Source organism: Vidua macroura, chromosome 18 (genome assembly GCF_024509145.1).
Source record: "Vidua macroura isolate BioBank_ID:100142 chromosome 18, ASM2450914v1, whole genome shotgun sequence".
In the NCBI taxonomy this organism is placed as follows: domain Eukaryota; kingdom Metazoa; phylum Chordata; class Aves; order Passeriformes; family Viduidae; genus Vidua; species Vidua macroura.
In genome coordinates, this window is record NC_071588.1 from 3,225,280 (window position 1) to 3,252,263 (window position 26,984).

Sequence of the window (26,984 nt, forward strand, 5' to 3'; positions counted from 1 at the left end):
ATGGTGAATGGGTCACTTCCTGAACGTTGGTGTTTCAGTTTTGTACTGAGTGAGGTAAGGGGTAGTTCTTTTAGTGACAAGTGGAGAAAAGGCTGCACAATTCTTCAAGGTTTTTCAATAGTCAAGGATGTGCACAAACTTCCAATTAATTTAATTTCCCATTTTAGGCTCATAAGTATTCACAAATCTTAATTAAATCAAAACAAGTTAGGAGAAAAAAGAAAAATATTTTTCAAGGGTCAAGACCTGTTTACCTGCATGTAAAACAATAATGATGGCTTGCTCCAAAACAATTTTGCACCAGCTGGTCATGTACAGTTTGCCTTACACAGAAAGCTTTCAGCAACACCTGTACTGCAGGAACCTCATTTCCTCTCTCGGGTTTGGTTTATGATGAGTACAAACTAGGGATTGTTTCTACAGTCTGAGATCTCAGTGGGGGGATGTGCAAAAGAACCAGGAGATAGCAGGCACATGTACCAGGGTGTGCAGTGGGAGCCTCCCTGATCCTTAGACAACTTCATCACAAAAGGGAAAATTTTAATTTATACCAGCAGAGATTATTTCAGAAGTGAATGAAATTTTCCTCCAGTGTGCATCATGATTTGCATCTTTCTTGTATTAAATAGGCTGTAAATGTTTATCATAAGACTGACTTAACATTACATGTAGTAGCTGCTTGGAGTACTTCTAAATTTGATTGCTGTAAATTAACCATTTCCCATGATACTCCATTATTTAATTGGAGCAAGTGACGTATTTCCACTGATAAATGCCACTTTCCATTCCAGCAGCAGGCCTTGAAGAACTCTGAGGTGCAGGTCTGCAGAGCTGGTCCTGGGAGGTGGTGGATGTTCCATCTGCACTCAGGGGGCAGCTTGAGGCCAATTCCTGCCATTGCCACCGAGCTAATTAATTTGAAAATGTTAAGACAAAACTTCTGTCGCCTCAAAGGTGCCTGATAAGCTGCTCTAACATTGCTTCTGAAAGATGTGAGTTTTCTACTGGAAAAAGACAGTAAATTGTAGCTCTAACATGCCACAGTTATTTTGCAGAGGAAGAAAAACACCAGTGCTAAGTTATATAGTAGCAGTTGCTGTTCATTGCAGTTTAAATAGTGAGTTGTTCACACTTAGAAGCAAAAGGCAGATGGGTGAAGGCACACAGCATGAGTTAACTGTGATAAACAGCTTTGAAAACTCCGTGAGAACAGTGTAACAAAAGTGCAAAAATACTAAAAATAATTAAAATTTTAAAATAAAAATTATCCTAGGAATACAAACATGTAAAAAAAAAAGTTTTTAAAGTGAAACTTTTATAAAATCTGAATCACTTGGCTCTCGTGCAGTCCAGATCATAACACTGAGCACACTTTCTGTTTCCTGTGGCCCTTGGCTTTCTTCATGGCACTCAGTGCAATGGTTGTAGCTTCTTTAAAAACATTTTCTATGTTCTCACGACATTTTGCTGAGCATTCCAGGTAAATTTGTGCGTTAATCTCCTTGCAAGCTGCCTCACCCTGGAAAGAACAAAAAGGTAAGAAAAGATGTAAGTTCGGTGGGTGAGTGAAGGAAGGTGAGTTGGGAAGAAAGGGAATGAATCTGTACATCTTTGCAATCATGAAGAAAGAAGCTGTCTCTGAGTGCAGTGCTAGAGTGTGAGTGGCATTGGTAATAAACTGAAGCACTGTAAATAAACTTGGTGTTTTTCCACTCTGCTGAACCAAAGCCTGGCCTGAGAGTTCAGAGCATTAGAGACTCTTGAGATGCAGAGTCCTGATAGCACAAAAATATTCCCAGTATTGAATTTCTTTAAACTAAATGCTGAGGTAGGTACTTAAGTGAGGATAAGATGTCTACATGGTGGTATTTTTTTCAGGCCTGACCTTAACTATTCTGTGATGTCACCTTTAGTAATGTCACATGCAAGAACAGAATCTGCAGTGATGCCTTGCCTTGTTTTGCTGGTGCACATGCAGGAAGCTTGACTTCTGCTTTGAAACATCACAAGTGCTCAGCCAAAATCCTCACAAAAACAAACGGGTGCCTGCATTTCCCAGCCATGCAATGGGAACAGGCTTGAATCTAAAATATTTCCATGCAATGCTGGTTGTGTGAAATCACTACAGACAAAGCACAGTGATTTCTTACTTGTGATCCATTTATTGTCCCTGCAGAGCCAGCCCCCAGGTTTGAATGCTTGTGAGTCTTTTACTGTGAATTCCAGGTCAGCAACCCGTGGCTCACAGACTCTGCAATTATTCATTGTAATCTCTGGGAGTGGGGTCACTTGGGTTTTTATTGGGGGGGTGGGGGGGTGGTGTTTCTTCATATTTAAGCAGTTTGTCTCCTTCCAGTTGTTTGTAAGCTGCAGTGGTGGCAGATACTGTTCAGATCCTCTGTGCCTGGCATGGGAAGCATCACATTGTGGCTCAAGGTGCCATCAGCTGTAAAAAACTGAGGTAGAGCACATTTCAGGGAGGAAAAACCAAGTGGGAGGGCTCACGTAGGAGACAAAGTTTGTATAACATGTAGGTCCTTGACTTTAACTGCATGAGGCCTCAGCAGACTGGCCAGAAGTGCTTGTTGCTTGCCTGGGACCTCTCTCATGTGAGGATGATGAAGGGATTTATTCACGCAAACAAGGGACAACCTGCAACTGCTCATAGTGACAGGCTGGGACCTCATCTTTTCTGCAAGGGAGACAAACTAAAAGGCCCAGCATGGTTTTGTGGTGATGCAGTTGCAGTTTATTTTCCTGCTGTTTAGAAGAAGTGGTGATTCACTCAAGGTCACAGTGCACTTGACCCTGTTCCCTGGACGTGTGTCTCAGTTTGAGAGCTGCTGTTCTTGCTCTGAGGTAAGAGGAGAAGGATGGCTTTGTAGTTTAGAAAAAAGTAAAAGAAAAATTGGAGGACCAGAGCAGAAAGGTCTTGTGTGACATGGGACAAGCTGTTCCATCACTCTTTCTCCTGTACCTAGGACAGCTATGCCAGTGACATAATGCTACTCATAAATCTAACTGCTTCATAAAACTTAGAGATACTGATAATATGTAGTTTTCTTAAGATTACTTTAGAGACTTCAAAGAACAGTCTCTCATGTCAGAGAAACCTTGCAGATGTTCTTGCTATTGGCCTTGAAAGGATTTATTTTTAAGTAGGATTTGCAAAATACATTTATTCCAGAATGGTCTGTGTGTTTAATACTGGAATGGGTTTCCTAACATCTCCAGTCTTTATCACAGTACTGCTCAAAGCACCAGTGATGGCTGCAATGTAGGCTAATAACAATTATGAAGGAAGTCCAGCAAACTTGTGAAGGCTTACAAACTTGTAACAGTAATAACCCAGCTGTGAAAGAAGAATGAGATGTAATGAGCATAGAAGGCAGATAGCTGTGTCCTTTAAAACTGCTCATATTTCTCTTTACTTTGGCATTAAAAATGGGTGGTGATTTGACCACTTCCAAAAAGAACTTAGAGAAACCTCTGTTAGTGCTGTCAACCATTTCTTTATCTGGATCACCTAATTTTGCAGTGTCAGTGATCATATCTGTGAGGAGCAATGCCATCACGTGCTTTATCTCCTGCCGAGAGGCCACCACTGTAGAAACACTGAAGTTTACCTGGTTGTAGGTGATGGGCTCCTGCTTGGCAGCCCTGAGCTTGCGCAGCTGCTCCTTGTCCTTCCGAAGGTCTGTCTTGCAGCCGATCAGCACGAGCGGGACACCCCGGCAGAAGTGATTCACTTCAGGATACCACTGGGGGTAGAAAAACAAAACTTTTACATCTGGTTTTTATTTTGTCAATTGTTTCCTGAAATCAAAACAATACAGCCAAGCAGCATTTAATATAAGTTGCAATTTCAGAGTTTTGGAGTTAGTCTAGCAGGGGGGCTAGACTAACACTATTATATGCACTATTTACATCCCAGCAGTGTTTAAAACTCCTACCCAAAGTCAGCTGCTTTATAAAAACATAGTGGCATCTGTCTCTATGCCAAAATGTTTATTTACCATCTGTTTAAATTCTGAGGAGCTCCTCTAAAGCCACATTTCAAAAGAGAATTTGGACTAAGTCTTTCTTTGTTTTCTTGGTGCTATGTCCAAGAATGCTTTGGAACGTTTCAGAAATCCCAGCACAGAGAAGTGGTTGCTCTCATCTCTCCTCTGCAAATAAATACACTTGTGATGGAAGTAGTCTTGATTCTAAGATGTGCAATGTTAGTCATGTAACAATGCTACAGAAAAACAGTGATTTAATTGCTGGTGTTTGATCTTTTTAGTGAGAGTCAACCCAGGTCCTGAGCACTTGGGAGCCATGGAGAGGTGAGCCCCAGGTCTAAGGTCTGTGACCTGCAGCTCAGCGCAGGATGAGTGATCTGGGCATCTACACGCCCAGGGTACAGGATACTAAAAGCACCAGCATTTCTAAACTGACATCTTGTCATACATCAGGCATGTGTAATTCATTTAGAAGCCTCTTACCTTGGCTGCTACATTATCATAGCTAGTGGGGTTCATGACATCGTAACAGATTAACACGACATTGGTGTTCTGGTAAGAAAGTGGCCGTAGCCGATCATAGTCCTCCTGCCCTGCAACACACAGGATGGTTTGGATGAAGAAATCTCTGTCCTGAGCAAGCAGAACAATGGGGATATGTACAGACACATAGTGGAGATCAAGAACAATGGTACTATAATTGCACAGACTGCAAGTTTTTCATACTTGTAAAATTCCTTCCCTTGAGTACAGGAGATTCCCCCTCACTGACAAAACAGATGGTTTAGAATACAGAGCACATCCTTGGTAGGTTTTAATAAAAAGCCTGCTTTGTCCTTTGCTGAGGGCTTAGAAGCAGTTCTAAACACCAACTGTCAAGTTACTGCTCAAAAATAAAGTCATCAAGAGGAATATGACAATTATTATTAAATATTTTCAGTTTGACAGTGGCAGTCCCCATAATCATTTGCACATGTGATGCTGTGACGAGAAGAAACACTGTATTTGCTAGACAGGAATGGTGAAGTAGAAACCTTAGTGGCAAACTTGCTTTTTCCCAGCCTGGTGAGCTGAGAGGAAGCAGTGATTACACACAGGATTGTACAAGCCATGCTGCAGCATGAGCCAGGCTTAACTGGCCTTTGAAGCAGGACTCCCCAGCAGATCTAAGGGAATTCTGCTGAATTCTGGAAAAGCAGGGGATTTGTCATACTTCTGATTAGGGATATTCTAGCACGTGATGTGACAAGACGAAGCTGATTTGCTTCAGACCTGTACTCTTCCCCTTACAGTAATCACCATGCCAGGGCCTGAAGGTGTCTTGCTTTGAGAGATTAAGTTCAAGAAAGCAGTAATTCCCAGCTACAGCTGGCAGCTCAGGAAAAAACCCGATCTTTTTCATTTAACAAGAAAGAAAGCATGATTCAAGCAGTGTTTAGAAGGTGTATATGTCAGCTGAATGCTGGAATCAGGCACGTGTCTGTGAGGTACTGAATTTCCATGAGGAGAACTGGGAATGCTGGTCCTTCCCACTGTCACCACAATCCACACACAGACCAGAAACTGCCCTACAGGGAAGTTCCACATCTCAAATCTTCATGTTGATATTTCAAATGAAGGAATGCAGAAAATTTCAGTGTCTCCCAACTTTACAGCAATGATTCCTGCTCTGGCACCTGCCTCAGTCCAAAGTCATGTACTCATCACTTGCCACATTTTCGTCTCCGATCTGAAGAACTGCAGATACTAGAAGGCCAATAATGCTACAATATTTTTCTCCCTTCCTTAATTTAAATGATTGGTTGAGCTACATTTTATTCCAAGGCAATCCCTGCTGGATAAGCCATTACTCAGTTTGCCTGAGATGTTTGTACAATGGGAATCTTGAATTTGGACCACTTTGTATTTGAGCTTCCACAACAGCTGTGGGCTCTGTGGGGAGGTGCAGGACAAAGAGGGATTGATATCTCAGGGTTTAATCCAGAAATAATACACAATTGACAAAATTATGCATGTTGTATAAACATTCAGAGCAAAGATTGTACTGCTTATCCCTTCTTATTCTCCCAAACCATCTACTTGTTTGCAACCGATTTCCATTTTGTTGCAGAGATAATCCCTTAAATGCATTAAATAGTTCAGGTGCCAAACTTTTTTTTCCCTCCTAACTTCCTCTAGTGCTGTGTAAAGTTTTTCTTGTTGAAGTTCATGCCTCTGAGTTTCTAACAACATAACTTGTAAAATTAAAAGGTCCTCCAAGTTTTTGTTGGCAATTTGTGAGGCAGACAGGGCTGTCCCTTTGGGAGAAACATGTTTATTTGCCTGGAATCAGAACAAAGCTCTAAATTCACACTCTCCTGGATACGATAACAGAAAAAGTGTATTTACTTATGTGACACAATATGTTGTATTGCAGGTCAAAAATTATAGATATGCCCTAATGAACTGCTCCTTCATCTTCAAATCCATTTGCAGTGATGGATTTTGAAGCAAACAATAAATGCATGAGAAAATGCTGCATAAAACATGGCTCCATGTGCATTTGGAATGTTGGATACAGAGTGCAGAACAGGGTGGGCTGCAGAGAGCAGAAGGGGAAGGTGAGATGGCAATTTCTTAACCTTAGGTTGCAGCACTCACGGGGAAGGAGAAGGAAGCTGCTCTTTAGAAGCTCAGATGCAGCTCCTCAGCTGCTGAGGATGTAACGGGACCCAGATCAAGCTGTATCTAAACATAGACATCTCCCTCTCTGAAAACAATCTCTTTCACCCCCTGTCCTCAAGTGCTGCTGGTGAAATGCAAGAAAGGGCCTGGGAAACTTTTTTTTTCTCTGTAAAGCTGCTCAGCCTGTGGTCAGAGCTAATTTGGCAGAGATTTAGGTCTTTTTTCTAAGAGTTTTAAAAAGGAGGAACAGAGGTGAACCTAAGCAGTAACTGAATGTCTATGCAAAGCCCTGTGTGTGCTTCCTCAAACACAGGTAGTTATTTTCTTTCCCCAGTTAACACAAAACACGCTGTGGAGGAGTTGGTTAAGTATCTGCCTATGTGTGAGCACATCTGTGACCCCTCTGTCTTCCTCGATTCATTGTATCATCAGAAACTTCGGGTTTTTCTAAAGAAAAACTCCACCCAACTGAATTCACCTAAAATGTGGTAATTCTCTGCCAAGCTCCCAGTCCTGCGTGCCTCTGGGAGATGCTGTGTAACCACATCCCTGTGGTGGGGAGGGAGCTCTGGTGGTGGCTGAGGGTGAACAGGAGAAGTGAAACCACAGGTCTCAGTCTCATGTGCATGTTCACCTCTGTCTGCTCTTCCTCGCCCCTTTGTCCATTGACCACCAAAGAAGTGCCAGCATGTGAGCTGCTTGCCAGCTATGTTTTTTCCCTATTCAGTTTAAAACAAATTGGGAAATGGACATGCTTGGCAGGAAGAAAACTGGTAGAAGAGGACACTTGGGGCAGGAGGGGCACACATCAATTAAAAAATTGGGGTTTCTGTCTTACTCAGGCATGATTTCCCTGTCAAAGTTATGAGAAGTTATTCTTGCATTCACTGGCTTTTAAAATTTCTCAGAAGACCTTGTGCTTCTGTCATCAGAGACCTGAAAAACCTCGCTGGAGGCCTTGCATGTGCTTCCTGTCAGGCAGAGCAAGTACCCACAATGATGAGGCATTACTTCCTCCCCAGCCCAGCAGTGCTCTGCTCTCTGCTCTGAGAAACTCCTGCACCAGGAATTGAGCCTCGTGTCTGAACTGCACCTAGGGCACCGACACTGCTCCCCTGGCATGGAGAAACTACAGAGTTCATTCACCTCTCAGTGCCTTTGCCTCTGTCAAGCACCGCTGGAAGTGGAAAATTTTAATTGAAAAAAGCAGCTGCAAAGGCTGCTTGCAGACCAGACAAGTGACGTTAGAAAGCCTTTACACATTGCATATGTGTACCACCAACTTCCTGCAACAGCGAGAAGTGGTTGATGAGGAAGACACAGTAGCACAGTACAAAACTCTCACCAAAAGTTCTTTTTCTGGTACATTTTAGACTAATCCATTAAGTTCATTTATTACCAAAATTCTTGTCAAGAAAATAGTACCTTTTGTATCTTGAAACTTTTGTTTCTTAAGCTTTTTGTTTGTGTCCTCCTTCCTCAGTAAGTAGGAAAAGATCAAATGTTTGAGCTGCACAGGGCTTGACAATACAAAGAATCCTTCTAACTTTAAACAGCCCATGGAGCTGAACCTGTCCTTTACCTTTCCATGATGCTGAAGTACATCCAGCTCTATTTAGTGTTGCCCCAAGCAAGATCCTAAAAATACACAACTCATGGTCCTAGTCTAACCCTTAAGGAACTCAACATCAGTTTTGTACTACTAAAAACAGGATGAGATTAAAATGTGTGCTCAAGTGAGTCCTTCCTCTAGCAAAACTTCCAGTTACAGAAAGAGGCTGAAAAGCTGCTTGAGTTCGACAGAGTTTATAGCTATGTAACATAAAACTATGTAAGCAGCTTTGAAATAGAACCAAAATTCAGGTTTTTCCCTCTCCCAATTAAATGTCTTAACCCAAGTGACAATCTCCCTGATTTCATTCTTGCTGTGTCTTATGAAAAGTTAAATAAATTTAACAGGAAGGGAGGAGACAAATCAACAGCTTCAAGAAACTTGTAGCCTGTGGCCATTATGCTGTTTTGGGAGGTGAAAAATGTTGGGTTTCAAGGTTTCCAGATGAGAGATGGAAAGCAATTGCTCTTTCACACCAACAATGGCAGCTCCATTTCCCAAAGTGTCTCACAAGACACACCCCATTGTTCTTCAGTGGAGCAGTGCTTTAGTCCAAATCAGTTTTTACAGCTGTGAATTCAATGTGGAAGGTACACACTAAAAGTTATATGCATGAACAGGGAAATTATAGGATGTGGGGTAATGGTTTTAAACTATCAGAGGGCAGATTTGCAATAGATATAAAGGAGAATTTTTTCACAATGAGGCACAGGCTGCCCAAAGAAGCTGTGGCTGCTCTATCCATGAAAACATCCAAGGTCAGCTTGGACAGGGCCCTGAGCAACCTGATCTAGTTAAAGATGTCCTTGTTCATTGCACAGGGGCTGGACTAGATGACCTTTAAAGGTCCCTTCCCACCCAAACTGTCGTGACTCTGCAATAAGCCATCAGCTCAGTGAGCAGTCCCTGGGCTGCTGGTGGCTGCAGGTCTGGTGCAGAGCTGAGCTCTGACACAAGGAGCTGTGCACTCCTGCCAGGCTCAGGAGAGCTCAGTGCTGCAATGCTGGACCTGCCCAGCCCACTGCAATCTCTGGATCCAGGCCATGCTCCTTACAGCCTGGAAGAGACTCCAAAGGCAAATGCTGGAATGTGTGGCACGGGATTTTAAATGAGAGCTAGGAACTATGTGTCAGGCAAAAAGTCCACACTGACAGCAAACAAACATAAAAATCATGAGTGCAGTGGTAGGTTCTTGGTGCCAACACCCTGTATGTATTAAGGAAATTCCTCTTTGGGTGCTCATACCAGATTCCAGTCCTTCTCTTTTCCTCTAAGACTTAGACTAAAACCCCTTGCCATTCAGTAGAAGGCACGTTATCCAACTAAATGGACTTAGAACAGTAACACTAACACAAGAAGACACATTGGCAAATTGGCTGCTCGGGATCCTACTACACTGTAGTAAAAATTAGCAGTGAAATTTACTTTTGGATTAAAAGCCTTTTAAATTATGTTTTCAGCTATCACGTGCAGTATACAAGAAGGTAAGTGTGTTTTATTACTATTAAAAATGACTGGACTGCATTTGGTTCTTATTTGTCTTGCTGTAAATTTGGAACAACTCCACAGGCTTGAACTGAAACAGGTGATTTACACTGAGCTGAAACCAAGCACGTGTCAATTTTAGGGTTCACTTAGGAAAGCAGCTGGATAACAGAGTCTGGGAACTTTGAGTGAAGTTGAACACAAACCATTTCACAAGTTCTTCAAATGAACCTGAACAACTATCAGCATTTTCACAGCCTTTTGATTTTGAACACAAACCAGCCTTTTTCTCCTTCCCTATTCAATCACACATGGCAGAAGATTAAAATATTTTCCTGGTTGATTGTATTATGCTTTGCATCTGGGAACTGGGTTTAATACTTCCAGATATGGTTGCTGTTTGATGTTTCTGAATTAATTGGGTTGTTAAGATAATGAATGAGTCGATGACCAGAACTGCCATTAGACAATCGATCCTTTTTTTTTTCTGGAAGGCACAATAATATGCAACAGGTAATGGTGGTTTGTTTGTTTGTACTTTCATCTCTAGCAGTCTTACCTGCAATGCTATGGTTAAACTATGCTGGTAGAGAAGCAATTTGAAAACCTGTCCAACTTTACAGTCTTCAAATATTGAGCTGATTTAAGCCGACACTGAAAAGATCTGCTGGAACAGAAATGGGGGTGTGTGCGCTCACAGGAGCAACATTTTACAGTAATACAGTTTTGCTTATTTGCCTGAAGTTACGAAAGGCTGGGCCGGGTTTGGGCTCAGTCCCAGGCCAATGTCCCTGAGTGGTGCCATGGCAGTGGCCGCACAGGAGCTGCCCCTCGCAGGAAAGTGGAACCCCTTACCTGCGGTGTCGTACAGGTTCAGGGTGACCTCCTTCTTCCCCACCGTCACACTCGTTGTGTACTTCTCAAAAACAGAGGGCGCGTATTGCTGCAAAGGGAGAAGGATCTCGATGATCTCAGAGGCCTTTTCCAACCTTAATGGACTCTGTGAGAAGCGGTGCTGGCGGGGCCCCAGCGCTGGGGCCGGCCCCGGCTGCGGCCCCCAGCCCCGCGGGGATGGCAGCCCCTCACCTCGGGGAAGGAGCCCTTGGCGTACACCATCAGCAGCGACGTCTTCCCGCAGCCTCCGTCGCCCACGATCACCACCTTCACCTCCTTCCTGCCCGACGAGGCGGCCGCGGGGCCGCGGGGCTGCTCCGCCGCGCCCTCGGGCACGGCCCCGTTGGCCGCTTCCATGGAGCGGGAGCGGAGCGGGCCCGCTGAGGGCGCAGCGCGGCCGGGACGAGGCTCCGCTCCCGCTCCGCGCCCGGGGCGGGCAGAGCCGCCCGCGCCCCGCCGGGGATTGGCCGCGCCGCGGCCGCCGCCGCCTCAGGTGCCGCAGGGCCCCGCCCGGGGCCACCCCCGGACACTGGGGGAGCCTCCCCCGCACCCCGGGGCTCATCGCCGGCCCGGGGCCGCCCGCAGGCTGCGGCTGCTCGGGGTCACGGCGGGAAGGCCCCTCAGCGCCGCGTCCCCTCAGACCCGCCGGGGCTGCTCCGCCCGCCCGTCCCGCCGGGCAGCCCTCGAGGCTCCATCCCCCGGAACCATCGGGCCTCGTCCCTTTGCCCTTCCACCCACACACCCCATCCCCATTTATTTATTCCCGTTCCATTTGTTCCCACGGGGAGCCCCTCCAGCGCCGTGCTGGGTCCCGCCAAGTGGCCAGCGCTGAGGGGCCGCTCCAGTTCAGCGCCGATGTGTGACCGGCCCCGAGGGCCCAGCGGTGCCAGGCTCGGTGAGGGCAGGCAGAGACCCCCGAGGCACCCCCGGAAAGGCACCTTGGCGCTGGCACTGGCAGTGATTCACTGCCTGTTTTCCACTGATTTATTGCTTGGGAAAGAACTGACAGCTCTGCTCGTCATCTGCTCACCACCCAAGGTGAGCTGCAATGAAAATAACTGGAATTTCTAATTTTAATTGCAGAGATGTGGTGGCCCCAGGCTTCCATGCGGTGTATTTTGGTACCACGGAACGCAGGGGATCACAACAGCTGGGTATGTTTGGCTCTGGAAGAGGATCATAACTGCTGGATTATGTTTGGTTGCAATGCACAGGTCAGGGGAGTGACACTGAGTTTTGGACAGACCCGCTCAGGTGCAAATCTACCACCATTCAGCACAAAACCCCCTTCCCATTTCTTTATTCCTTTCCTGGCAGGAATTAGCGCTGTGCTCTCTCTCAAGTAAGTTTGTTTTTAACAAATAAAAATTTCCTCTAATTTTTTTTTTTCTTAATACCGCTTGTGAGAATAGCAACAAACCCCTAAGGACACGCTGGGGTGTAGCAAGACCGTTTAATTCAAGTAAGGAAAAAAACGCCCCAAATACAATTCGAGTAAGGCTTTTCATTTTCCCCTGCGCAGTTGTGTCACTAGATGGCCTTCCAGACCCAACACAAACACCACTGCACTCGGGCGAGGAGGGTCCTGCTTTGTGCACAGGGCAAACAAAAAGCTAGAAAAGGATATTTCAGCAATAGATAAGAAGAAGGACCTGTAATACTTAATACTATAACTCAAATTATAACAATAAAAAAGCGCTCAAATTCACACCTATTTAAAATTCACCGTTTTCCTGGGGGAAAAGTTGATGCAAGTACATAGAAACTGTCAAAAATGCTTTACGAGCCACAGTCTTATAAATTTTATCTGGAACACAGGAAAAGCCATCAGCTCCTGTCCCGTGTAATGGCTGAGAGCATTCCAATGGCACAGGAATGGATGGGCCAGGAAAGCATTTGTTTTATCCTGAAATTATTTATTTGGGCCTGGCTCAAACCCAGTATCACACTATGCATGATACAATCAGCAGGTAGAGTTAACAGTCATCCTGTAACTGAAGAATTCAGGGTTTTTTTTTTCAAGTCAATTATTGACATAAAGGGGATTTTTGGGGGGATAAAAGTATTTTGTGGTTCATTATTAATGTGTGAAGTTTTGCTTTTTCTTTTTGTTTTTGGGGTTTTTTTTTCCCAAGTCTCAAAAAACAATCTTTACACTTCTCACAGCTTTGTCTCCTTGTACATTATACACTTCAGGAAACTTATAGATTTGTACACCTTTAGATTTGGGATGAAACAATATAAAATAAGCAGATTACAAATACAACTGTAAACACTCCAAAGACTGTTTTTAAGTAATGGATATTCTACTTGTAAGGAGTCAACTTATTATGGATAAAATACAACATTTTGGTGTCTCAGGTACTTTATTTTAATTAATAGCTATGCAGTGCTTTAGGCATATCATTTAGGTTTGGGCAGAAGCTGAGCCTATTTTGCTGACTCCAAAAAAAGCAAAATCTAAAATGGAATTGTGCCACTGATTTATATGGAAGAAGATTCAACCCTCTATTACTGAAATTCAAATATAATCATTACTAATTGTAAGTGTCCTTCTCTAGTTCGGTTTTGGCCTGAATATTGATTTTGGCACAAGTTCTTTCATCAAAAGCTTACACATCTGCAGCTCAGGGGTCAATGTGTGTGTGAAGGTTCTCAGTGAGCACAACAAAACCAGGGCATTAGTGTGGTATGGAAAATATTTGTGCTCCAGTCTTGGTGCCAATTTGTTGCTTCATGATCGCCAAGGAAAAAGTTAGGAAGGAGTGAAAGGTTAGCACACTGCTTAGGAACACTGCTGGTAATTTATGATTTTTAAAAGATGCTTTAACACTCTGGATGGTATTGATGGGTAATTCAGGTTAGTTATGAAAACACCCAAAAAAAGACTCACAGATTAGGTTCAATATTGTTTGCACAGACCATCTGCTGCATACTCCTATTGTTTATTTGGTAACACAAACTGGACAAGAATGGGGACCTGTTCTTCCTTATTGTCATCAGAACTATGTTTTTGAAATACACTTAATTTTTTTCTTCATAACACAAAGCCCAGTTTACAAAGACTTCAGCATAACAACAACTAACCCCATTTATGTCCAAGGGAATATTCATAAACTTAGTAAAGAAAGTGCATAACAAGACAGAGCCTTAAATATTTATTTTTTAACATTACCAGTGACATTAATTGTTTATGTTTTCAGCTATGAAGTCCCACTCCAGCATGTACTGAGCAAGAGCAATGCCTTGAAAAATTCACAATAGCAAAGACAGAGCCTAAGGAATGGGATTTACCAAGTAAGTCAAGTGAATCTCTGATAAATTTCAGATGTTGTACAAGGCCAACAATAGCTTGTCATGTGCACACAGACTCTTACTGAGGGAGTCTCTGCCCCAAGGAATTTATTATGGACAGGGCACAGAAGGAAGGGGGAATTATGATGTGGGAGAGCTGAACTGTCCCTGCACACAGCACAAAGTTCTGGTGACAGAATCAGTGTGAGAGGAGAAGCCTATGACAAAGCAGGTATATACTACTCAAGGTGATTCCTCCTGTTTACAGAACAAATGAACAAAATTGCTTTTCAGTTGTGCTTTTGCTCACAGTGCCAACACTGCTCTGACCCTCACTAAACCCTCCACATAATTTCCAAAAGCAAAGCTCCCCAGTGTCCTTGACTTTCAGCTGCTTCTCAGTCTCCATTTCTGCAGTGTTTCTCACTGTTCCTCTCACACATGCAGAGCTCAACCATCTGGTCCTCATGGCCTGATATTTTACACACATGCCCCCACCCTGAAATATCCCTTGGGCCACATGATTCACCATCTATTCAAACCTTGCCATGTGCCTGGTTTTTTGTGTAGTAGCTCCTACTGATGTAAATCCCTTGTTCCACAAGGGCTTTCAATTGCCTTTTTCACGGAAGGCAAGGTGGCTGTGACACTTGCCAATCTCTGAGACATTTAACCCAACCTAAAACATTATTACATTGTTGTTTGGCTGAGTAGGAACCATATTTTTTCCCAGTGGGGAGTGCTGCCAGAAAGGCATTAACTTTCTAGACTATTAAGTGATATGGAAAAATTATATTTCAATAAGAAAATTTCCTTTCTGCCTTTTCATGCCTTAGAAATAGCTCCTGTTTCACTTGGCTCAAGTAGCCCCTGCACTAAATCAGTGCAGAAATCTTTGGAAAAACTCTAAGTAAAATCTGTCCAAATTCTACCAGGGAGTTCAGAGAGCTGGGAAAGAAAACAGGACAAGGGTCTGCAAGGGGATGTGTGAGACAAATTAAGACACACAATTCAGCAAAATCAGGCAGAGAATATTCAGGCACTCTGATGTAGTTTGGACAAACTTTATTCATAAACCACACACTCAGGACTAGCTGGTGAGCAGCTATTTATAGGGAACACAAACTGTATCTTGGTTATTTTCTCTGGTATTCTTTAAATCAGGCGTGCCAACCGTGTGGGCCAAATATGGCCTATCTGATACACGCATGGCCAATGTGCTGTGTTTTGAATTTCACCTTTCATTAGAAACTGAGTTCTTGGCTTTGCAGTTGTGGGGGAAAACCACCCCATTTTACAAACCTGAAGTAAATCAACGTGGTAACATCTCATCCTGATACAGTAGGTGCTTAGAGGCAGTTTCAAGTTTCTGTTGCTCACTAAAGCGTGAGCTCTCAAGCCAAATTCTGTTGTGAAAAATGGGTAACACAAGGTTAGGATCATCCTATGCCTTTCTGGGACATCAAACACAATGAGTGATCTCTGAAAAGCATGAAATGAACAGGTGAGTGTCTGCCAACACCTCCACAGCTCTGCCTCCACGGATCTGGGGATGTGTGTCTACCAGAAGTGCTGGCATGGCTTCCCTGAGCCACGGCAGGAATTTGTCACCACAGGCTGGCAGAGCTATCACGGCAATGCTGGATCTCATCCCCTGCCTCTGTGCTGGGAAGGCAATCTGGAGGTTTAGTGGAGAGAGGGATTCAGAACACCTCATTTCAGGTGAGATCTGCAGTTGTGTTTGCCTTGGGAGCTGGGCTTGGTTTTGCCATGGGAACAGGCAGAAGCAGTGGGTTCAGAAGAGTGAGGCACAGCCTTTTGCTCGTGGCTGACAGAGATCAGGGATCTGCTACAGATCTGCATGAAATTAGTCATCATCAGATGCCCTTCTGCATCCAGATCTGCAGCAGAGAACACATCCCATCAGGAAGTAATTTGGGGAAATTTAGGGAAAAGGTCTACAAACAGCTTTGCTTGCAACACAGTGTGTTCTTAGCCAGTATCCAACCAATCCCTTTTGTATAACCTCTAAAATCCCTCTGGCTTAGGCCTTCCTGTGTTTTCATTACCCAACATTCTACCTAACCCAGAAAGCACGAAGATGCTATTTTTTTTTCAAAATTGGAGCACTCTGCAGTATCTGCTTCCTTCAGATCACTTTCCCCTTCTCTTATTCCAAAATTATGTAATTCCTTGTGGATAGGGATATTTTCTTTTAATGTACTTGCTAGTTCAGAAACAAGGGAAGACTGAACCCAAGAGGAGTGTGTGTTAATTAGGATGACCACAGAACCAGGGGAGGAGTTGCATTCAGCTGCTTTAGCTTACACAGGAGGTATTAATATGGAGTGGGTGAGTCAACTGTGGATTGCCAAATCTGGGTTATGCTCCCCAAAATTATGTTGGAAGATTCCCCTAAACCTGAAATATGCGGAGTTGTACTTTTTTTTGTGTGGCTATAGAGAACATCAAGTTTAAGTGAACCCAGGTTTGGCTTCCTAAATATACTTTTCACTATGTGAGCTATAGTGAGGCCTGAATAAATGTGTGTTTTACAGAGTCATGAGTCAGGCTTTGATCAACACCTCATTCCTGCACCCTTGCACCTGGCCCAGGCAGGAAGCTCTTAAACCTTTTGGACAAGGATGTGGGGAAACTGGGAATATTCATAGGGGGAGAATAAAAGATGGTGAAGTAGGCTATAAGAGAATGAACTATGGATGAAGTAGGGCCATGTTTTTGCTGAGTAATGCATAGCACTGACATTAACATGAAGTTTGCATCTTCCCCTCTGATATCTGTGCAAACTTCCCACAGAAAGGCAGCAATGGCAGACTGAAGAGATGATAAAATCCTCTATTTATATGGGGGACACCAAAATTTCTGCCTGTTTTTTGTGGAGTGCTGGATGTATGGGTAAAGCTAAGTGGGAAGCGCTTGCTCTGTCATTGGCTGGCTGGCAAGACACTCATTCATAGAGGTGGAGGTTTGGCAGGAGCCAGAGGAGCTTGTGGCTTGTCAAAGCATGGCCAGGCAAAGCACAGGCCCAGACTGACTATTTCTCAGACCTGAGAGCAGCCATAACCTGGCCAGAGCAAACCCTGACAGGAACAGCGATGCTCAGAGCAGGTTAATTAATAACTTGAGGCGCTGGAAATAAAACCAGGTTGTAATTGAGTGATGTTTGCTTTAGAGCTGTGACTCTTGACCTGTGCCTGGTTTGTGGGAGCTGGTTGGGCTGACACTGCATAGTGGCCTGGCTGGATGTCCTCACTGAGAGTCACCAGAGCAGGTCAGGAAGGTGTTCAAGCAGTGGTGTGGGGTGGTGAGGGCAGGCACAGAGGGCAACAAGCTGACAGTGCTGGGTCTGGCACACTGCCCTGCCCTGCTCCACACCACTGCCCTGCCCTGCTCTACACCTCTGTACTTGATGGCACATATCCTGTGTGTTTCACCCTTCCTACACACATCTCACCCTTCCTGAATCTCCTCATAACAACAGGCACATTGTCAAGTTCCTCATTGCTTACTGAGATTAACATAGTAGCCCTGATTTCTTGAGTTAGGGAGATTTTCTGGTTAATACTGTTCTAATTAAACTTGGATCCCTCATAAGGTTAAAAATGCCCCTATGTGAATGGCAGCTGGATCTGCTTGTAAAATGTCAGTGCCTCAAGATCTTTAATGGTCTTGCAAGTCTAACAATAGTACAGACAGTGCCTGTTCAAAGATAAGGGCTCCAGGCAAATGGAAGAAGGAAGCAAATACAGCATCCCCATGAATCAGACATCTTAGACAAAAATTTTCTAAGTACAGAACACATCTGGCTGTGTATTTGTCAAGTACTTTATTCACTTGAACTACACACACAGCACCCACAGCAAATAATTTCCACTGTTAAGTATGAGTGGGCTCCTCCATTTTCCTTTTAGGACTCAATTTTGGACCTGGGAAAAAGTGTTCTCAGTCGAAAGGCCTCCAAGCAAGCCTGGGCTGGTCACAGCAGAGCAACAGCTGCATGAGCTTAAATTCCTCTCCCCACCCTGCTGCACAAGCCATGCCCCTCAGTCCTGTGCCTGGAGGAGAGGAATGTCCAGCTTTCCTGCTTCCCTGCCAGCTCCACTGGCATTTCCTATTCCACAGCCAAGTGCACGTTAGGCGCCGACACCATGAAGTGCTTTTTCATGTGGGCAGTGGTGGAACTAAGGATCCCTTTTGGTCAGAACCCCCTGCAGATGTTCCTGACACTTATTTCACTCCCCTTTATGCAACACGTCAGGCGCTTGTGATAATTTACTGCCACAGGAACCTCTTCCTGCACGCTGCTAACTGCGAGTCCTTCCGGACTGCTGGCAGGCACTGCCCAGGGAAAGGGAAAGACAATGTGCAGGGGAAGGTGTCAGGAAGCAAAGAGAGCCCTGTCCTGCATCAGCAGCTCCCAGGAGAGAGACAGGCAGAAATGCAACAATGGCTGTGTGGGTTTAGTGGAAACTAACTTCAGTTAGAAACTAGCAATGGCTGCCCTCTTGAAGGTTAAAACAACTGAAATATCTGGAAAAGGTACTTTAATTTAAAACTTACCTAAAGAAAGAAAGAAAAAACACCTAAAGCAAGTTCAAAAATAACTCAGAAAGTAGACAAAGATAAGAACAGGCTGCAGGAGTCAAGTCTGAACAAAAGGCATGGGCTATGAAAGGAGAAACCCACAAATGGCAGGGGTTGAAATATAAAACCTACAGTTCACTGTGAAACATGAAGGATGCTGTTGTATTCCACACCTCCTCTTCCTGGGTGTAGCTGTCTCCACAAGGTGAAGGGCAGTAATGAATCAAGCTCCTTCCCTCTTCCTGTATTTTCTATTCAATTATTTGCAGGCTGTGCAAGTTCTGCTTTATTTCCCCTCTCCATATGCCACACTCTCCTTCTGGTTTTTTGTTTTTGTTTTTTTTTTTTTTAATTCTGAACTGTGCCTTTGGCCTCTCTCCCATTCCTTTCTCCTCGGTGTGTGCCCCCCGCTCTGCCAGGATCTGCTGTCTTTGTAACCTCTGCTGTGCACATATGCTGGCTCTTCCCGCCCCTCCTGCCACCCCCTGCTCCACCGAGTGTCCCTTCTCCTCGCTCCAGCGTTTCTGCCAGCGGCTCCGTGAGCCAGCCAGGAACGGAGCGATTTTGCCATGGCCACTGCTCCCGTTTCCATGCTGCCGGCTCCTCTCCAGCGATCAAGGGGAAGCCGTGCTGCTCCCCTCGCACAGCACAGGCAGACACAGCCCCGCAGCTGCTTAGCAACTGCGAGCTGCTGTAGCGCAGGGAGCCATGGACGGCTCAGCCTTCACCGACCCCGCGCCTTCGGGCCCATTCGGCTGCAACCCAGGGCTCGGGGGACCAGCTGGGGCACTCCCCACTGTCCTGTCAAACAATAAATCAAGATGCAAATCCTTAACTGCAGGATTGAGAGTAATGGTGGCAATGTCAAGGGCAAAACAAAGTCCTGGTCTCGTGTCGCATCGCACCACTGGGAAGACACTGCTCTCATTTGTAAGCTGAACTCATTCCATTTGATCTTTGTCATCGGTTTCTGGCTGCAACGCTTTATACTCCATCACTTATAATCAGAATGTTCCTTGTATGTGCTGCACGTGTTAAAATGGCTCCCAGGTCCCCAGCTACCATCATATCAGACTGTTTAATGAAGTGTCCAGAGACACAAGTAATTTAATGCATAAATATCCTTTAGATTACTTATTTGTATCTTCATTTCCTTCTGATGCAAGCTTTGGAATTGCCCGGCGTCTTTAAATGGTACATTCTTTTCATTCTTTCTCTTTTATTTTTGTGGAACTGTACTGTTCAGGGGCCATGAAGCACTGAACTGAACTGTTTTGTAATTCGATGGCTTTAGAATGCTGATTAGAACTGCCAGCCGTCTTGATTTATTTCATGATTTTTATAAGCTTGAAAGCATTCTAAAAAATAACCAGCTCTACATCCTGATAGGATCACAGCATTTCAATGGCAGCAGCATTTCAATAGGCAAGAAGCAACACAAAACATTCTGCAAGTCAGGTATTGAAACAGCTTCTTTATTCCTTTATAGCTCGAGAAAGATTAGATCTCTGAAAGCACTCACTCCCTACCTTACAGAGGTGGCTTTGTAATAATACTTGCAGAAATAGTATGATCACATACAGTTTAAAAAGTAACACACTCCCCCTCTCCCTGCTATGGCAAATAGCCAACATATCCATCAAAATTTGTCTGGATTTTAAACACAGTAAGTGTTTGTTCCACTGTTGAGTGTCACCATGCATCTCTGCACCCCGGCAGCCAAACAACACAGCCTAGTGATTCCCTGTCATTGTTCAAGGCTCACATCCCATGCATCCTCAGAGCATGCTGGGACACAGGTGAAATCTGTCAGCAGCTTGCTTATTTTGGCTGACAATTCCCTAGACAGATCATCTGCTGTTCTTAGGAAGGAATGAAAAATTTCATGGCAAGAAAATCTGAACAGGCAAATACCCTGTCCATATTCCTACTCAATATTCCTTTTATATTCTTAGCCTGGTTTCCTAAAAATAAAACTGTCTAATGCGACTGTGTTGTTCTATGTAATTTTCTCCCCTCCTTCCTCCAATCTCAAATTTGGCAGAGGGGAAGAAGTCCCTAATGTATTTAGGTCTTGAATGAACAGCTGGATACAGAGTATGTAGTGAGGCATCACGTCTAAAAAAAAAAAAAAAACATCTAACAGGAAGGTCTCAAAATGTACTTTGTAACTACCCTGCCCCAGACCTCTCATCTTTCTTTTATGGGTCCTGCAACCACCTGTTTTGAGCTCTGCAATTATTTAATGGCTACATAATAGACACCAGGGCAGGCAAGTGTTGCAGTGTGCCTCTGGCTCCCTTCCAGCTCCTAAACCGGGCTTTCTTCCCATGCAACCGGGGTGTGGCAAGGGACAGTGTGGAACCAGACCTCCTCCTGACACAATATTGACACTGCTGAGGTGTGTGTACACACACCGGGAACCAGGAAACACCCACAGTGCAGATTGGTTGTTTATCTGGAAGAAAACATAAAATCATAACCAACCAAGTTTGTAGGTGACACTAAGCAGTATCAGGAGGGAGTATCAAATAAAAACAATAATTTAAAAAGGCCATTGCAAGCAACAACACTAAGAGTTTTCAAGAGGACCAGAGCAAAGCCATACATGCAAAACAAAGAGCACAATCCTACAGTACAGGGTTGTCATCCCAAGAAGGAGCAGATCCGAGAGCATTTTAGCAGCCCTGCTGGGAAACCAGCTGAACACAGGCTGGAGTAATCCCTGGATGCCTGACAGACACATCTGAGCCAGGAGGGCTGTTGGCTCGGGCATGGTCACTGCCGATGGCTCTGTCCCCTTCTGCCCAGATCAAAATGGTGACAAACTGGAGCAGGAACAATTACAGGATTAGTAAAGATGGACCCGAGGGGGAGCTCTGCAGCCTGCAATGGAGTATTTAAATGCTCAGCTTGCACACAGCTATGAGGGGATGGAAATCTGGTCATGGAGCATTCCTCTGCCAAGGAGGCTGAGGGACAGACACATCCAGAAACTGAAAGCAGAAACTAGACAAGTTTAAAAAGGTACTTTGATTTCTAGTCTGTCAGGTAGATTTTTGATGGAAACAATTTACCCTTATGTTACTCCCTTTCACAGCCCATTTGAAAATGAAAATCTGATCTTTATCTAAGATGCAGCTATGCTGCAGTTAAATTCTTTCAAATGAGAAAAAGCCAAAAATTCATAAAAATCAAGAGACCTGCAGAATGCAGGAAGTTGAACCAGATGAACCTTGGTCGCTTTTGTCTTTTATAATCTATTAATCTAGTTTCCTTGCACAAGCAGTGGATTGTAACTTTAAAACCTTCAGTATAAAGGATTCTGTGTACAAGGCAGTCTAAAACAAAATGTTGTAAACAGTCAGGATCATTGTTTGGCAGAACAGCTGCATATTTTTTATTTCACTTTGCCTCTCAATCTAATTTGCTCTTGTTGCAACACTTTGCCAAAGAAATTAAATCACTTCTTATTGATAACAGACAGTGATATAATTAGCATAAGAGTTTTCCACTCAACAATGCCAGGCAGGGACGCTGTGGGCAAGAACAAACTCCTTTGCTTCAAGAATGTGCACAGAGTCACCACAAGCTGTTCAGAGAAAAAAAAATCTTCCCCCCCCCCCCCCTTTCCCCTGAAAGATCTCTTTATCTAAAGAGTCTCACGCAGCAAACCAGGGTCAGTCTAACTCAAGTATGAAAGTCTGGTTTGACCTTTCTGGGATTTAAACACACTGTACCAGAACACTTCGCTTTTCAGATACGAGGTTCAGCCATGAAACCACCCACTCTGAGAGCACAACTGGTCTCAACTGCCTTGGCGACTTTTAAACTACACTGAACATTATAGTCATTTAGAAACTCTAAAAAACGAAAAGAAATTTTCGGCTCAGACTTACAAAAACAACTTCCAGCAGTGCTGAGGACTCACACAACTCACTGGGGCGGCACTGCAGGCTCGCTGTCCAGCGCCTGCTGCCCCAGCAATTTCTGGCCCTGGTTTGCACGTACGCAACGCCAGGCACACGCGTTAGGACCTCTCCCAGCTGGAGCACTTCATGGATTCTACCACCGGGAACAGCCGTCCTGGACAATGATTAATCGCAGACAAAGATCAGAGTCCTGGAAAAATATGCAGAGAGATGCAAGTACAGACAAAGCTGTCTAAGCTCCCACAGTATTATGGTCTGGCTGTGTCGCTTCAAAGCTGCGTTAGGCAGAACTGGTTTGCTTCAGGGTTGAACAGATCAACGTTATGGTTTAAATGCTGGTATTGCTAACAGCCAAATATATATTTGAACATAAATCTTAAATCCCAGGAAAGTTAATAGCCCGATGCTGTTTAAATATGCCTTTTTTAGTCGCTTCACGTGCTGACTTAACTCATTACGATGCAAGCTGCAGAAACATTTTCACTACAGTTCAAAAACCCCTGCAAACACGAGCCCAGCTCTGCGCCGTACTTTGATCTACACGTCGCCTCTTTCGGCCATTTCCAGGAAGCTGAAATGCTTTTCACCTCTATTGAGAGATACCAGAGGAGCATTTTAATGGTGTTCAGCTAAGAACAGCGTCACCGTTCCTTCCGATTTTGCCAGCAGACGGTCACTGGGAGCCGTCGTGACCCGGGCCGGGTGCTCAGCGCTGGCTCCAGCGCGGGCCCGGCGCTCCCGGCCGGGCAGGGACCGAGCGGCGGCTCGGGCGGCCCCGGCTCCGAGCGCCGCAGCCCCCGACAGGGCTCGCAGCGCTACAACGCCAGCCTGGCACTGCGGAAGAGCTTTGGTTTTGCTGTTGGTTTGTTTGGTTTTCTCCCCCTCCATGGGAACGTGTTCTGTTTTGTGCGGACGGTTTGTCGCTTGCTCTCGACATAGAGGCTGACCCGGTGAGGAGCGAGGGGGGGAGCGAGGAATGGAGCGATGAGCGCAGTTGTTGCGAAAGGCGCGGGCTGCGGTGCCTCCTTCGCGGCAGCACCCTGCTCCCTCGCAGGGAAACAGCCCTGAGCCTCGGCACATACCACAGCACAGGTTGTACAAACCCACGGACCGGCTTGTGCTGAGCCGCAGGAGCTGCGGGCAGGGCGCACCCTGCCCGGCACATGCCGCTCCCGCAGACAGCCTCTGCCAAGCAGCCACTTACCTTCTCCCTCCCTCAGAGTCCGCAGGACGGTCCTGCTCTAGCCTTACCAGGGAGGCCACCTCTCTACTGTGTTTGCTTTTCCTCCCTGTCCTGCCCTCTGAAGTGGTTGCTCAAGCCAGGCTTTCCTGGCTCACCTACTCTGGGTCTGCAGTGAGCACAAGCTGCAATTCCCCGCAGAGCACAGCGAGGCTTGTGAAATTCCGAGATAACCCTCAGCCTCCACTCAAAGCGAGCTGCAGCAGAATCTGCTCGGGGAAAAAAAAAAAAAAAAATCCCACCAAAAAAACAAATCAGAAGGAGAAAAAAAAAAAAAAAGAAGGAAAAAAAAAAAAAAAAAGACGCCACATGTAACACCTCATCGGGCCATGGCGGCTCCACTGCAGCACGGCACCGGCTCCGCGCCAGCCCTGCCCGAGCGGGCCCGGGGAGCTCGGCGCTGCAGGCCGGAGGAGGCAGGGCAGCGCTGCCCCGGCTGGGTGATGGCGGAGGGGGGAACAGCCCAGGAGAGGCAGAGAAGGAAAACAACAAAGAGCCATGTGACGGGGAGCGGCGGCCGCGCTCCCCCCGGCGCACCCGCTCCGGGCGGGGAGGTGGCGGCGCCGCCCGGCCCCTCCCGCGGCCAGCGCTGCTGATTCCCCCCGTCTTCCACACTGCCCGGGCTTTAATTTTTTTGTGCATTTTATTTTTTTTTTTTTCCCCCTTATGTGTGTAGGGAAGGGGGTGTTGTTGGTTGTTCCTCTTTTTCCCCCCCTCTGCATTAGGCGACTTCCATGGCTTGCTGTTTATAAAGAGAGCGGGAGGCTGCGGCGGGGGAAGGGCGGTGTTATTTATAGCAGCCGGGGCTGCGCCGGCATTATCCGAGCTGCCTTTGTCCTCCCGGCCGGCCGCCCCCCCGCCCGGCCCGGCTGGAGCGCCGCCAGCCCCGCTGCCGCAGGGCGCTCCCGCCATGTTGTGCGCGGGGAGAAAGAGCCGCCGCTCCCTGCCCAGCTTCGCCCTTCCACAGCCCCTCACAAAGCGCTGGGGGAAGGGGGGCGGGAAAGGGGAGAGAAAAGGGGAAAAAAAAAAAAAAAAAACAAACAAAAAACCCAACACCCCAAACTCATCATTTCCCTGCAGCGCCCGGGACGCGGAGCGCCGGGAGGCGGCGGGGGGAGAGCCCGCCGCGCCACCGCCCAGCGCTGAGGAGAACGCGGCGCCGAAGGGAAGGAGAAGCCATGATGGCGGCTGCCCTCACACAACACGGAGCGCGACCGGGAGCGTCGTGCCCGCCGCCGGCCGCCCCTCCCGCCGCCCGGGACACGGCGCTGCCGCAGCCTTTCACATAATAAACCCACCAGAATTCGGCGGGGAGGCCATTTTCGTGGGCTGGGTGGCGGCACTAAAGCACAACTGCTGTGAATATCAACTGCGTCACGGCTCTCCATCTGTAACACTCAGGCTGCAAAGGGTCCCTCACTTGGAAGGAAACTCCCTCATTTTGGATATACTTCCAGACCTCCTTTTTCCCCCCTCTCTCCAAGTCACTGCCTCTCGGTATGAAGGATTTTACAGTGCTTTCTAGGGAGACATCCGCCATTAAGACTCACCGTCGTGAAAAACACCCCCCCATTTTGTTGCCTGTTTTTTGTCGAGCTTCTGTAATTAGACGGATAAAACATGTAAGGGATCCCTACCACCACAACCGTCTTCTCGCCTTTTTTAAACATCAACCTCACTAACATCTTACTGTTCACAGGCAGATTTTTTTTTTGTGCTTTTAATTTAACAGCCACGTAATGCCTGCAATGGATTCACAGCGTCTCTCCGCACCAAAAAAAAAAAAACCAAACCCACCCAGGGTTGAGGACGACCAAGAGCTTTGTGCAGAAAGAGAAATCAAATCCCTCCCTGAAAAGAGACGTTTCAGAGGCACTGTTAGATGTTTCTGAGGAGAAGGAGATCGCCACCGCTTTCAGACGACCATTGGGATCTTTCCACCCAGGACAATACCATTAGCTACAGGCCTGGGCTATTTGTTCCTCTGCAAGGGCAAAAGGGTTTACTTACCCGCACACCATAGTTGAATGCAGCTCTGAAGGTGAAGTTGTTACTCTTTTTTAAAATAATGGCTATAAATATATATGTGATCTGTATCACCACTTCTCTCGTAAGTTTGCGAGCTAAAGCGGATCTTGTTAAGATAAGTTATGGATCTTTGTATGACACTGGTCTAGCATCAAAAAAAGAGGAAAAAGGGGGAAAAAAAAGCTATAGAAAAAGTCCAGCTATGTTGACTGACCGTACACAGGCGAGGACTCCTGCTCGAGGCTTAAATCTACCTTCCTGTGGCAGATTTACTCTGTACATAAAAAGGACGTTCAGTGTTTTTCCACAGAGCACGCAGACACTAAAAATATTCTCCTCAATAGTTTTAGGCTGCACATGTCAGTGTGAAAACACCTAGTTAACATTTACTGGTGCTAAACAATTTTTAAGCATATCTTAGCCAGATAGTTTGCTTTATAAGTAAAATATTTCAAAAAGCATAAACTGGTTTAAACAGACAAAAACATAAGACATGCAAATGAAGGCTTAGCAATAAGGACCACTTCAGTAACATTAACATGAAAACTACACTTAGCGAGGACAGAATGGATTGGGTACTTACAATGTAAGAGGAAAGAAAGAGAAAAAGCTTATCATAGTAAAATTGCCTTATTTTTTTGCCAGAATTTACTATTCCTATACCTATATTTAAAACATTACCTTTTAAGCACCAAAGGAGTTAATAAAAATGGCCAGGAATCAAGTGTTTAATACAAGAGAGAAGTCTCTCAAATTTATTGTTCAGTCATCAGAGCTGCTTTAAGCTTAAAAACCCCCAAAACAACGAAAAAAATATAAAAAGAATGTATTTACTCTTTTTTTGTTGGCATTCGAAATTGTTAACTGCTGACATAGGGTGTGCCATGACCTAGTTACACAAGACAAAGATGGATCCCGAATCATAAGGGTGAAAAAAAAAAAAATCCGCATTACTTTTTTTTTTTTTTTTTTGGTGAAGGGTTTGAAATATATATATATATATATTTAAATCCTCCTTCTTCAGTGAGTCGTCTGGCACCGCGCTAGAGGCTCCCACCACCCCGCGCGGTGTGGATTCACATGGCGGATCCCCCTTTATGGAACAAAGGAAAAGCCCAGTTGGCCATTTCGCTCCACTGCAGAAAAATGGCTGCGGGTCCCGCGGCCTCTCCTTGGCTTCTGCCGCGCGGTGCTTTTACCCCGCCGCCTAATAACTCAAGCCCCAT

General features: G+C 45.5%; 1 protein-coding gene and 1 long non-coding RNA gene across 6 annotated transcripts; one reads left to right on the forward strand and one right to left on the reverse strand.

Annotated features, from left to right (window-relative positions):
- Nucleotides 1-100: 100 nt before the first annotated feature.
- RHOF (ras homolog family member F, filopodia associated) lies at nt 101-25,774 on the reverse strand. Of its 5 annotated transcripts, XR_008439794.1 has the most exons (8): nt 24,049-24,835; nt 23,022-23,939; nt 22,458-22,644; nt 10,621-10,708; nt 4,488-4,597; nt 3,627-3,761; nt 2,151-2,456; nt 1,429-1,519 (listed from the first exon to the last, which is right to left on the reverse strand). XR_008439794.1 is itself a non-coding variant. In XM_053993423.1 (7 exons), exons 2-7 carry the CDS (start codon nt 23,102-23,104, stop codon nt 1,355-1,357), a joined length of 768 nt encoding a protein of 255 aa, XP_053849398.1. In that variant the 5' UTR covers nt 23,105-23,939; nt 25,741-25,763; the 3' UTR covers nt 101-1,354. The 5 variants fall into 5 exon arrangements, 4 of the variants coding, with proteins under 4 accessions (XP_053849398.1, XP_053849397.1, XP_053849399.1 ...); XM_053993423.1 differs by lacking the exons at nt 2,151-2,456; nt 24,049-24,835 and adding an exon at nt 25,741-25,763 and having other exon boundaries at nt 101-1,519; XM_053993422.1 differs by lacking the exon at nt 2,151-2,456 and having other exon boundaries at nt 101-1,519.
- Nucleotides 11,292-25,832, forward strand: LOC128816120 (uncharacterized). The gene is made up of 3 exons (XR_008439795.1): nt 11,292-11,697; nt 13,863-13,956; nt 24,811-25,832. It is a non-coding gene; the product is annotated as an uncharacterized LOC128816120 (long non-coding RNA).
- Nucleotides 25,833-26,984: the final 1,152 nt, after the last annotated feature.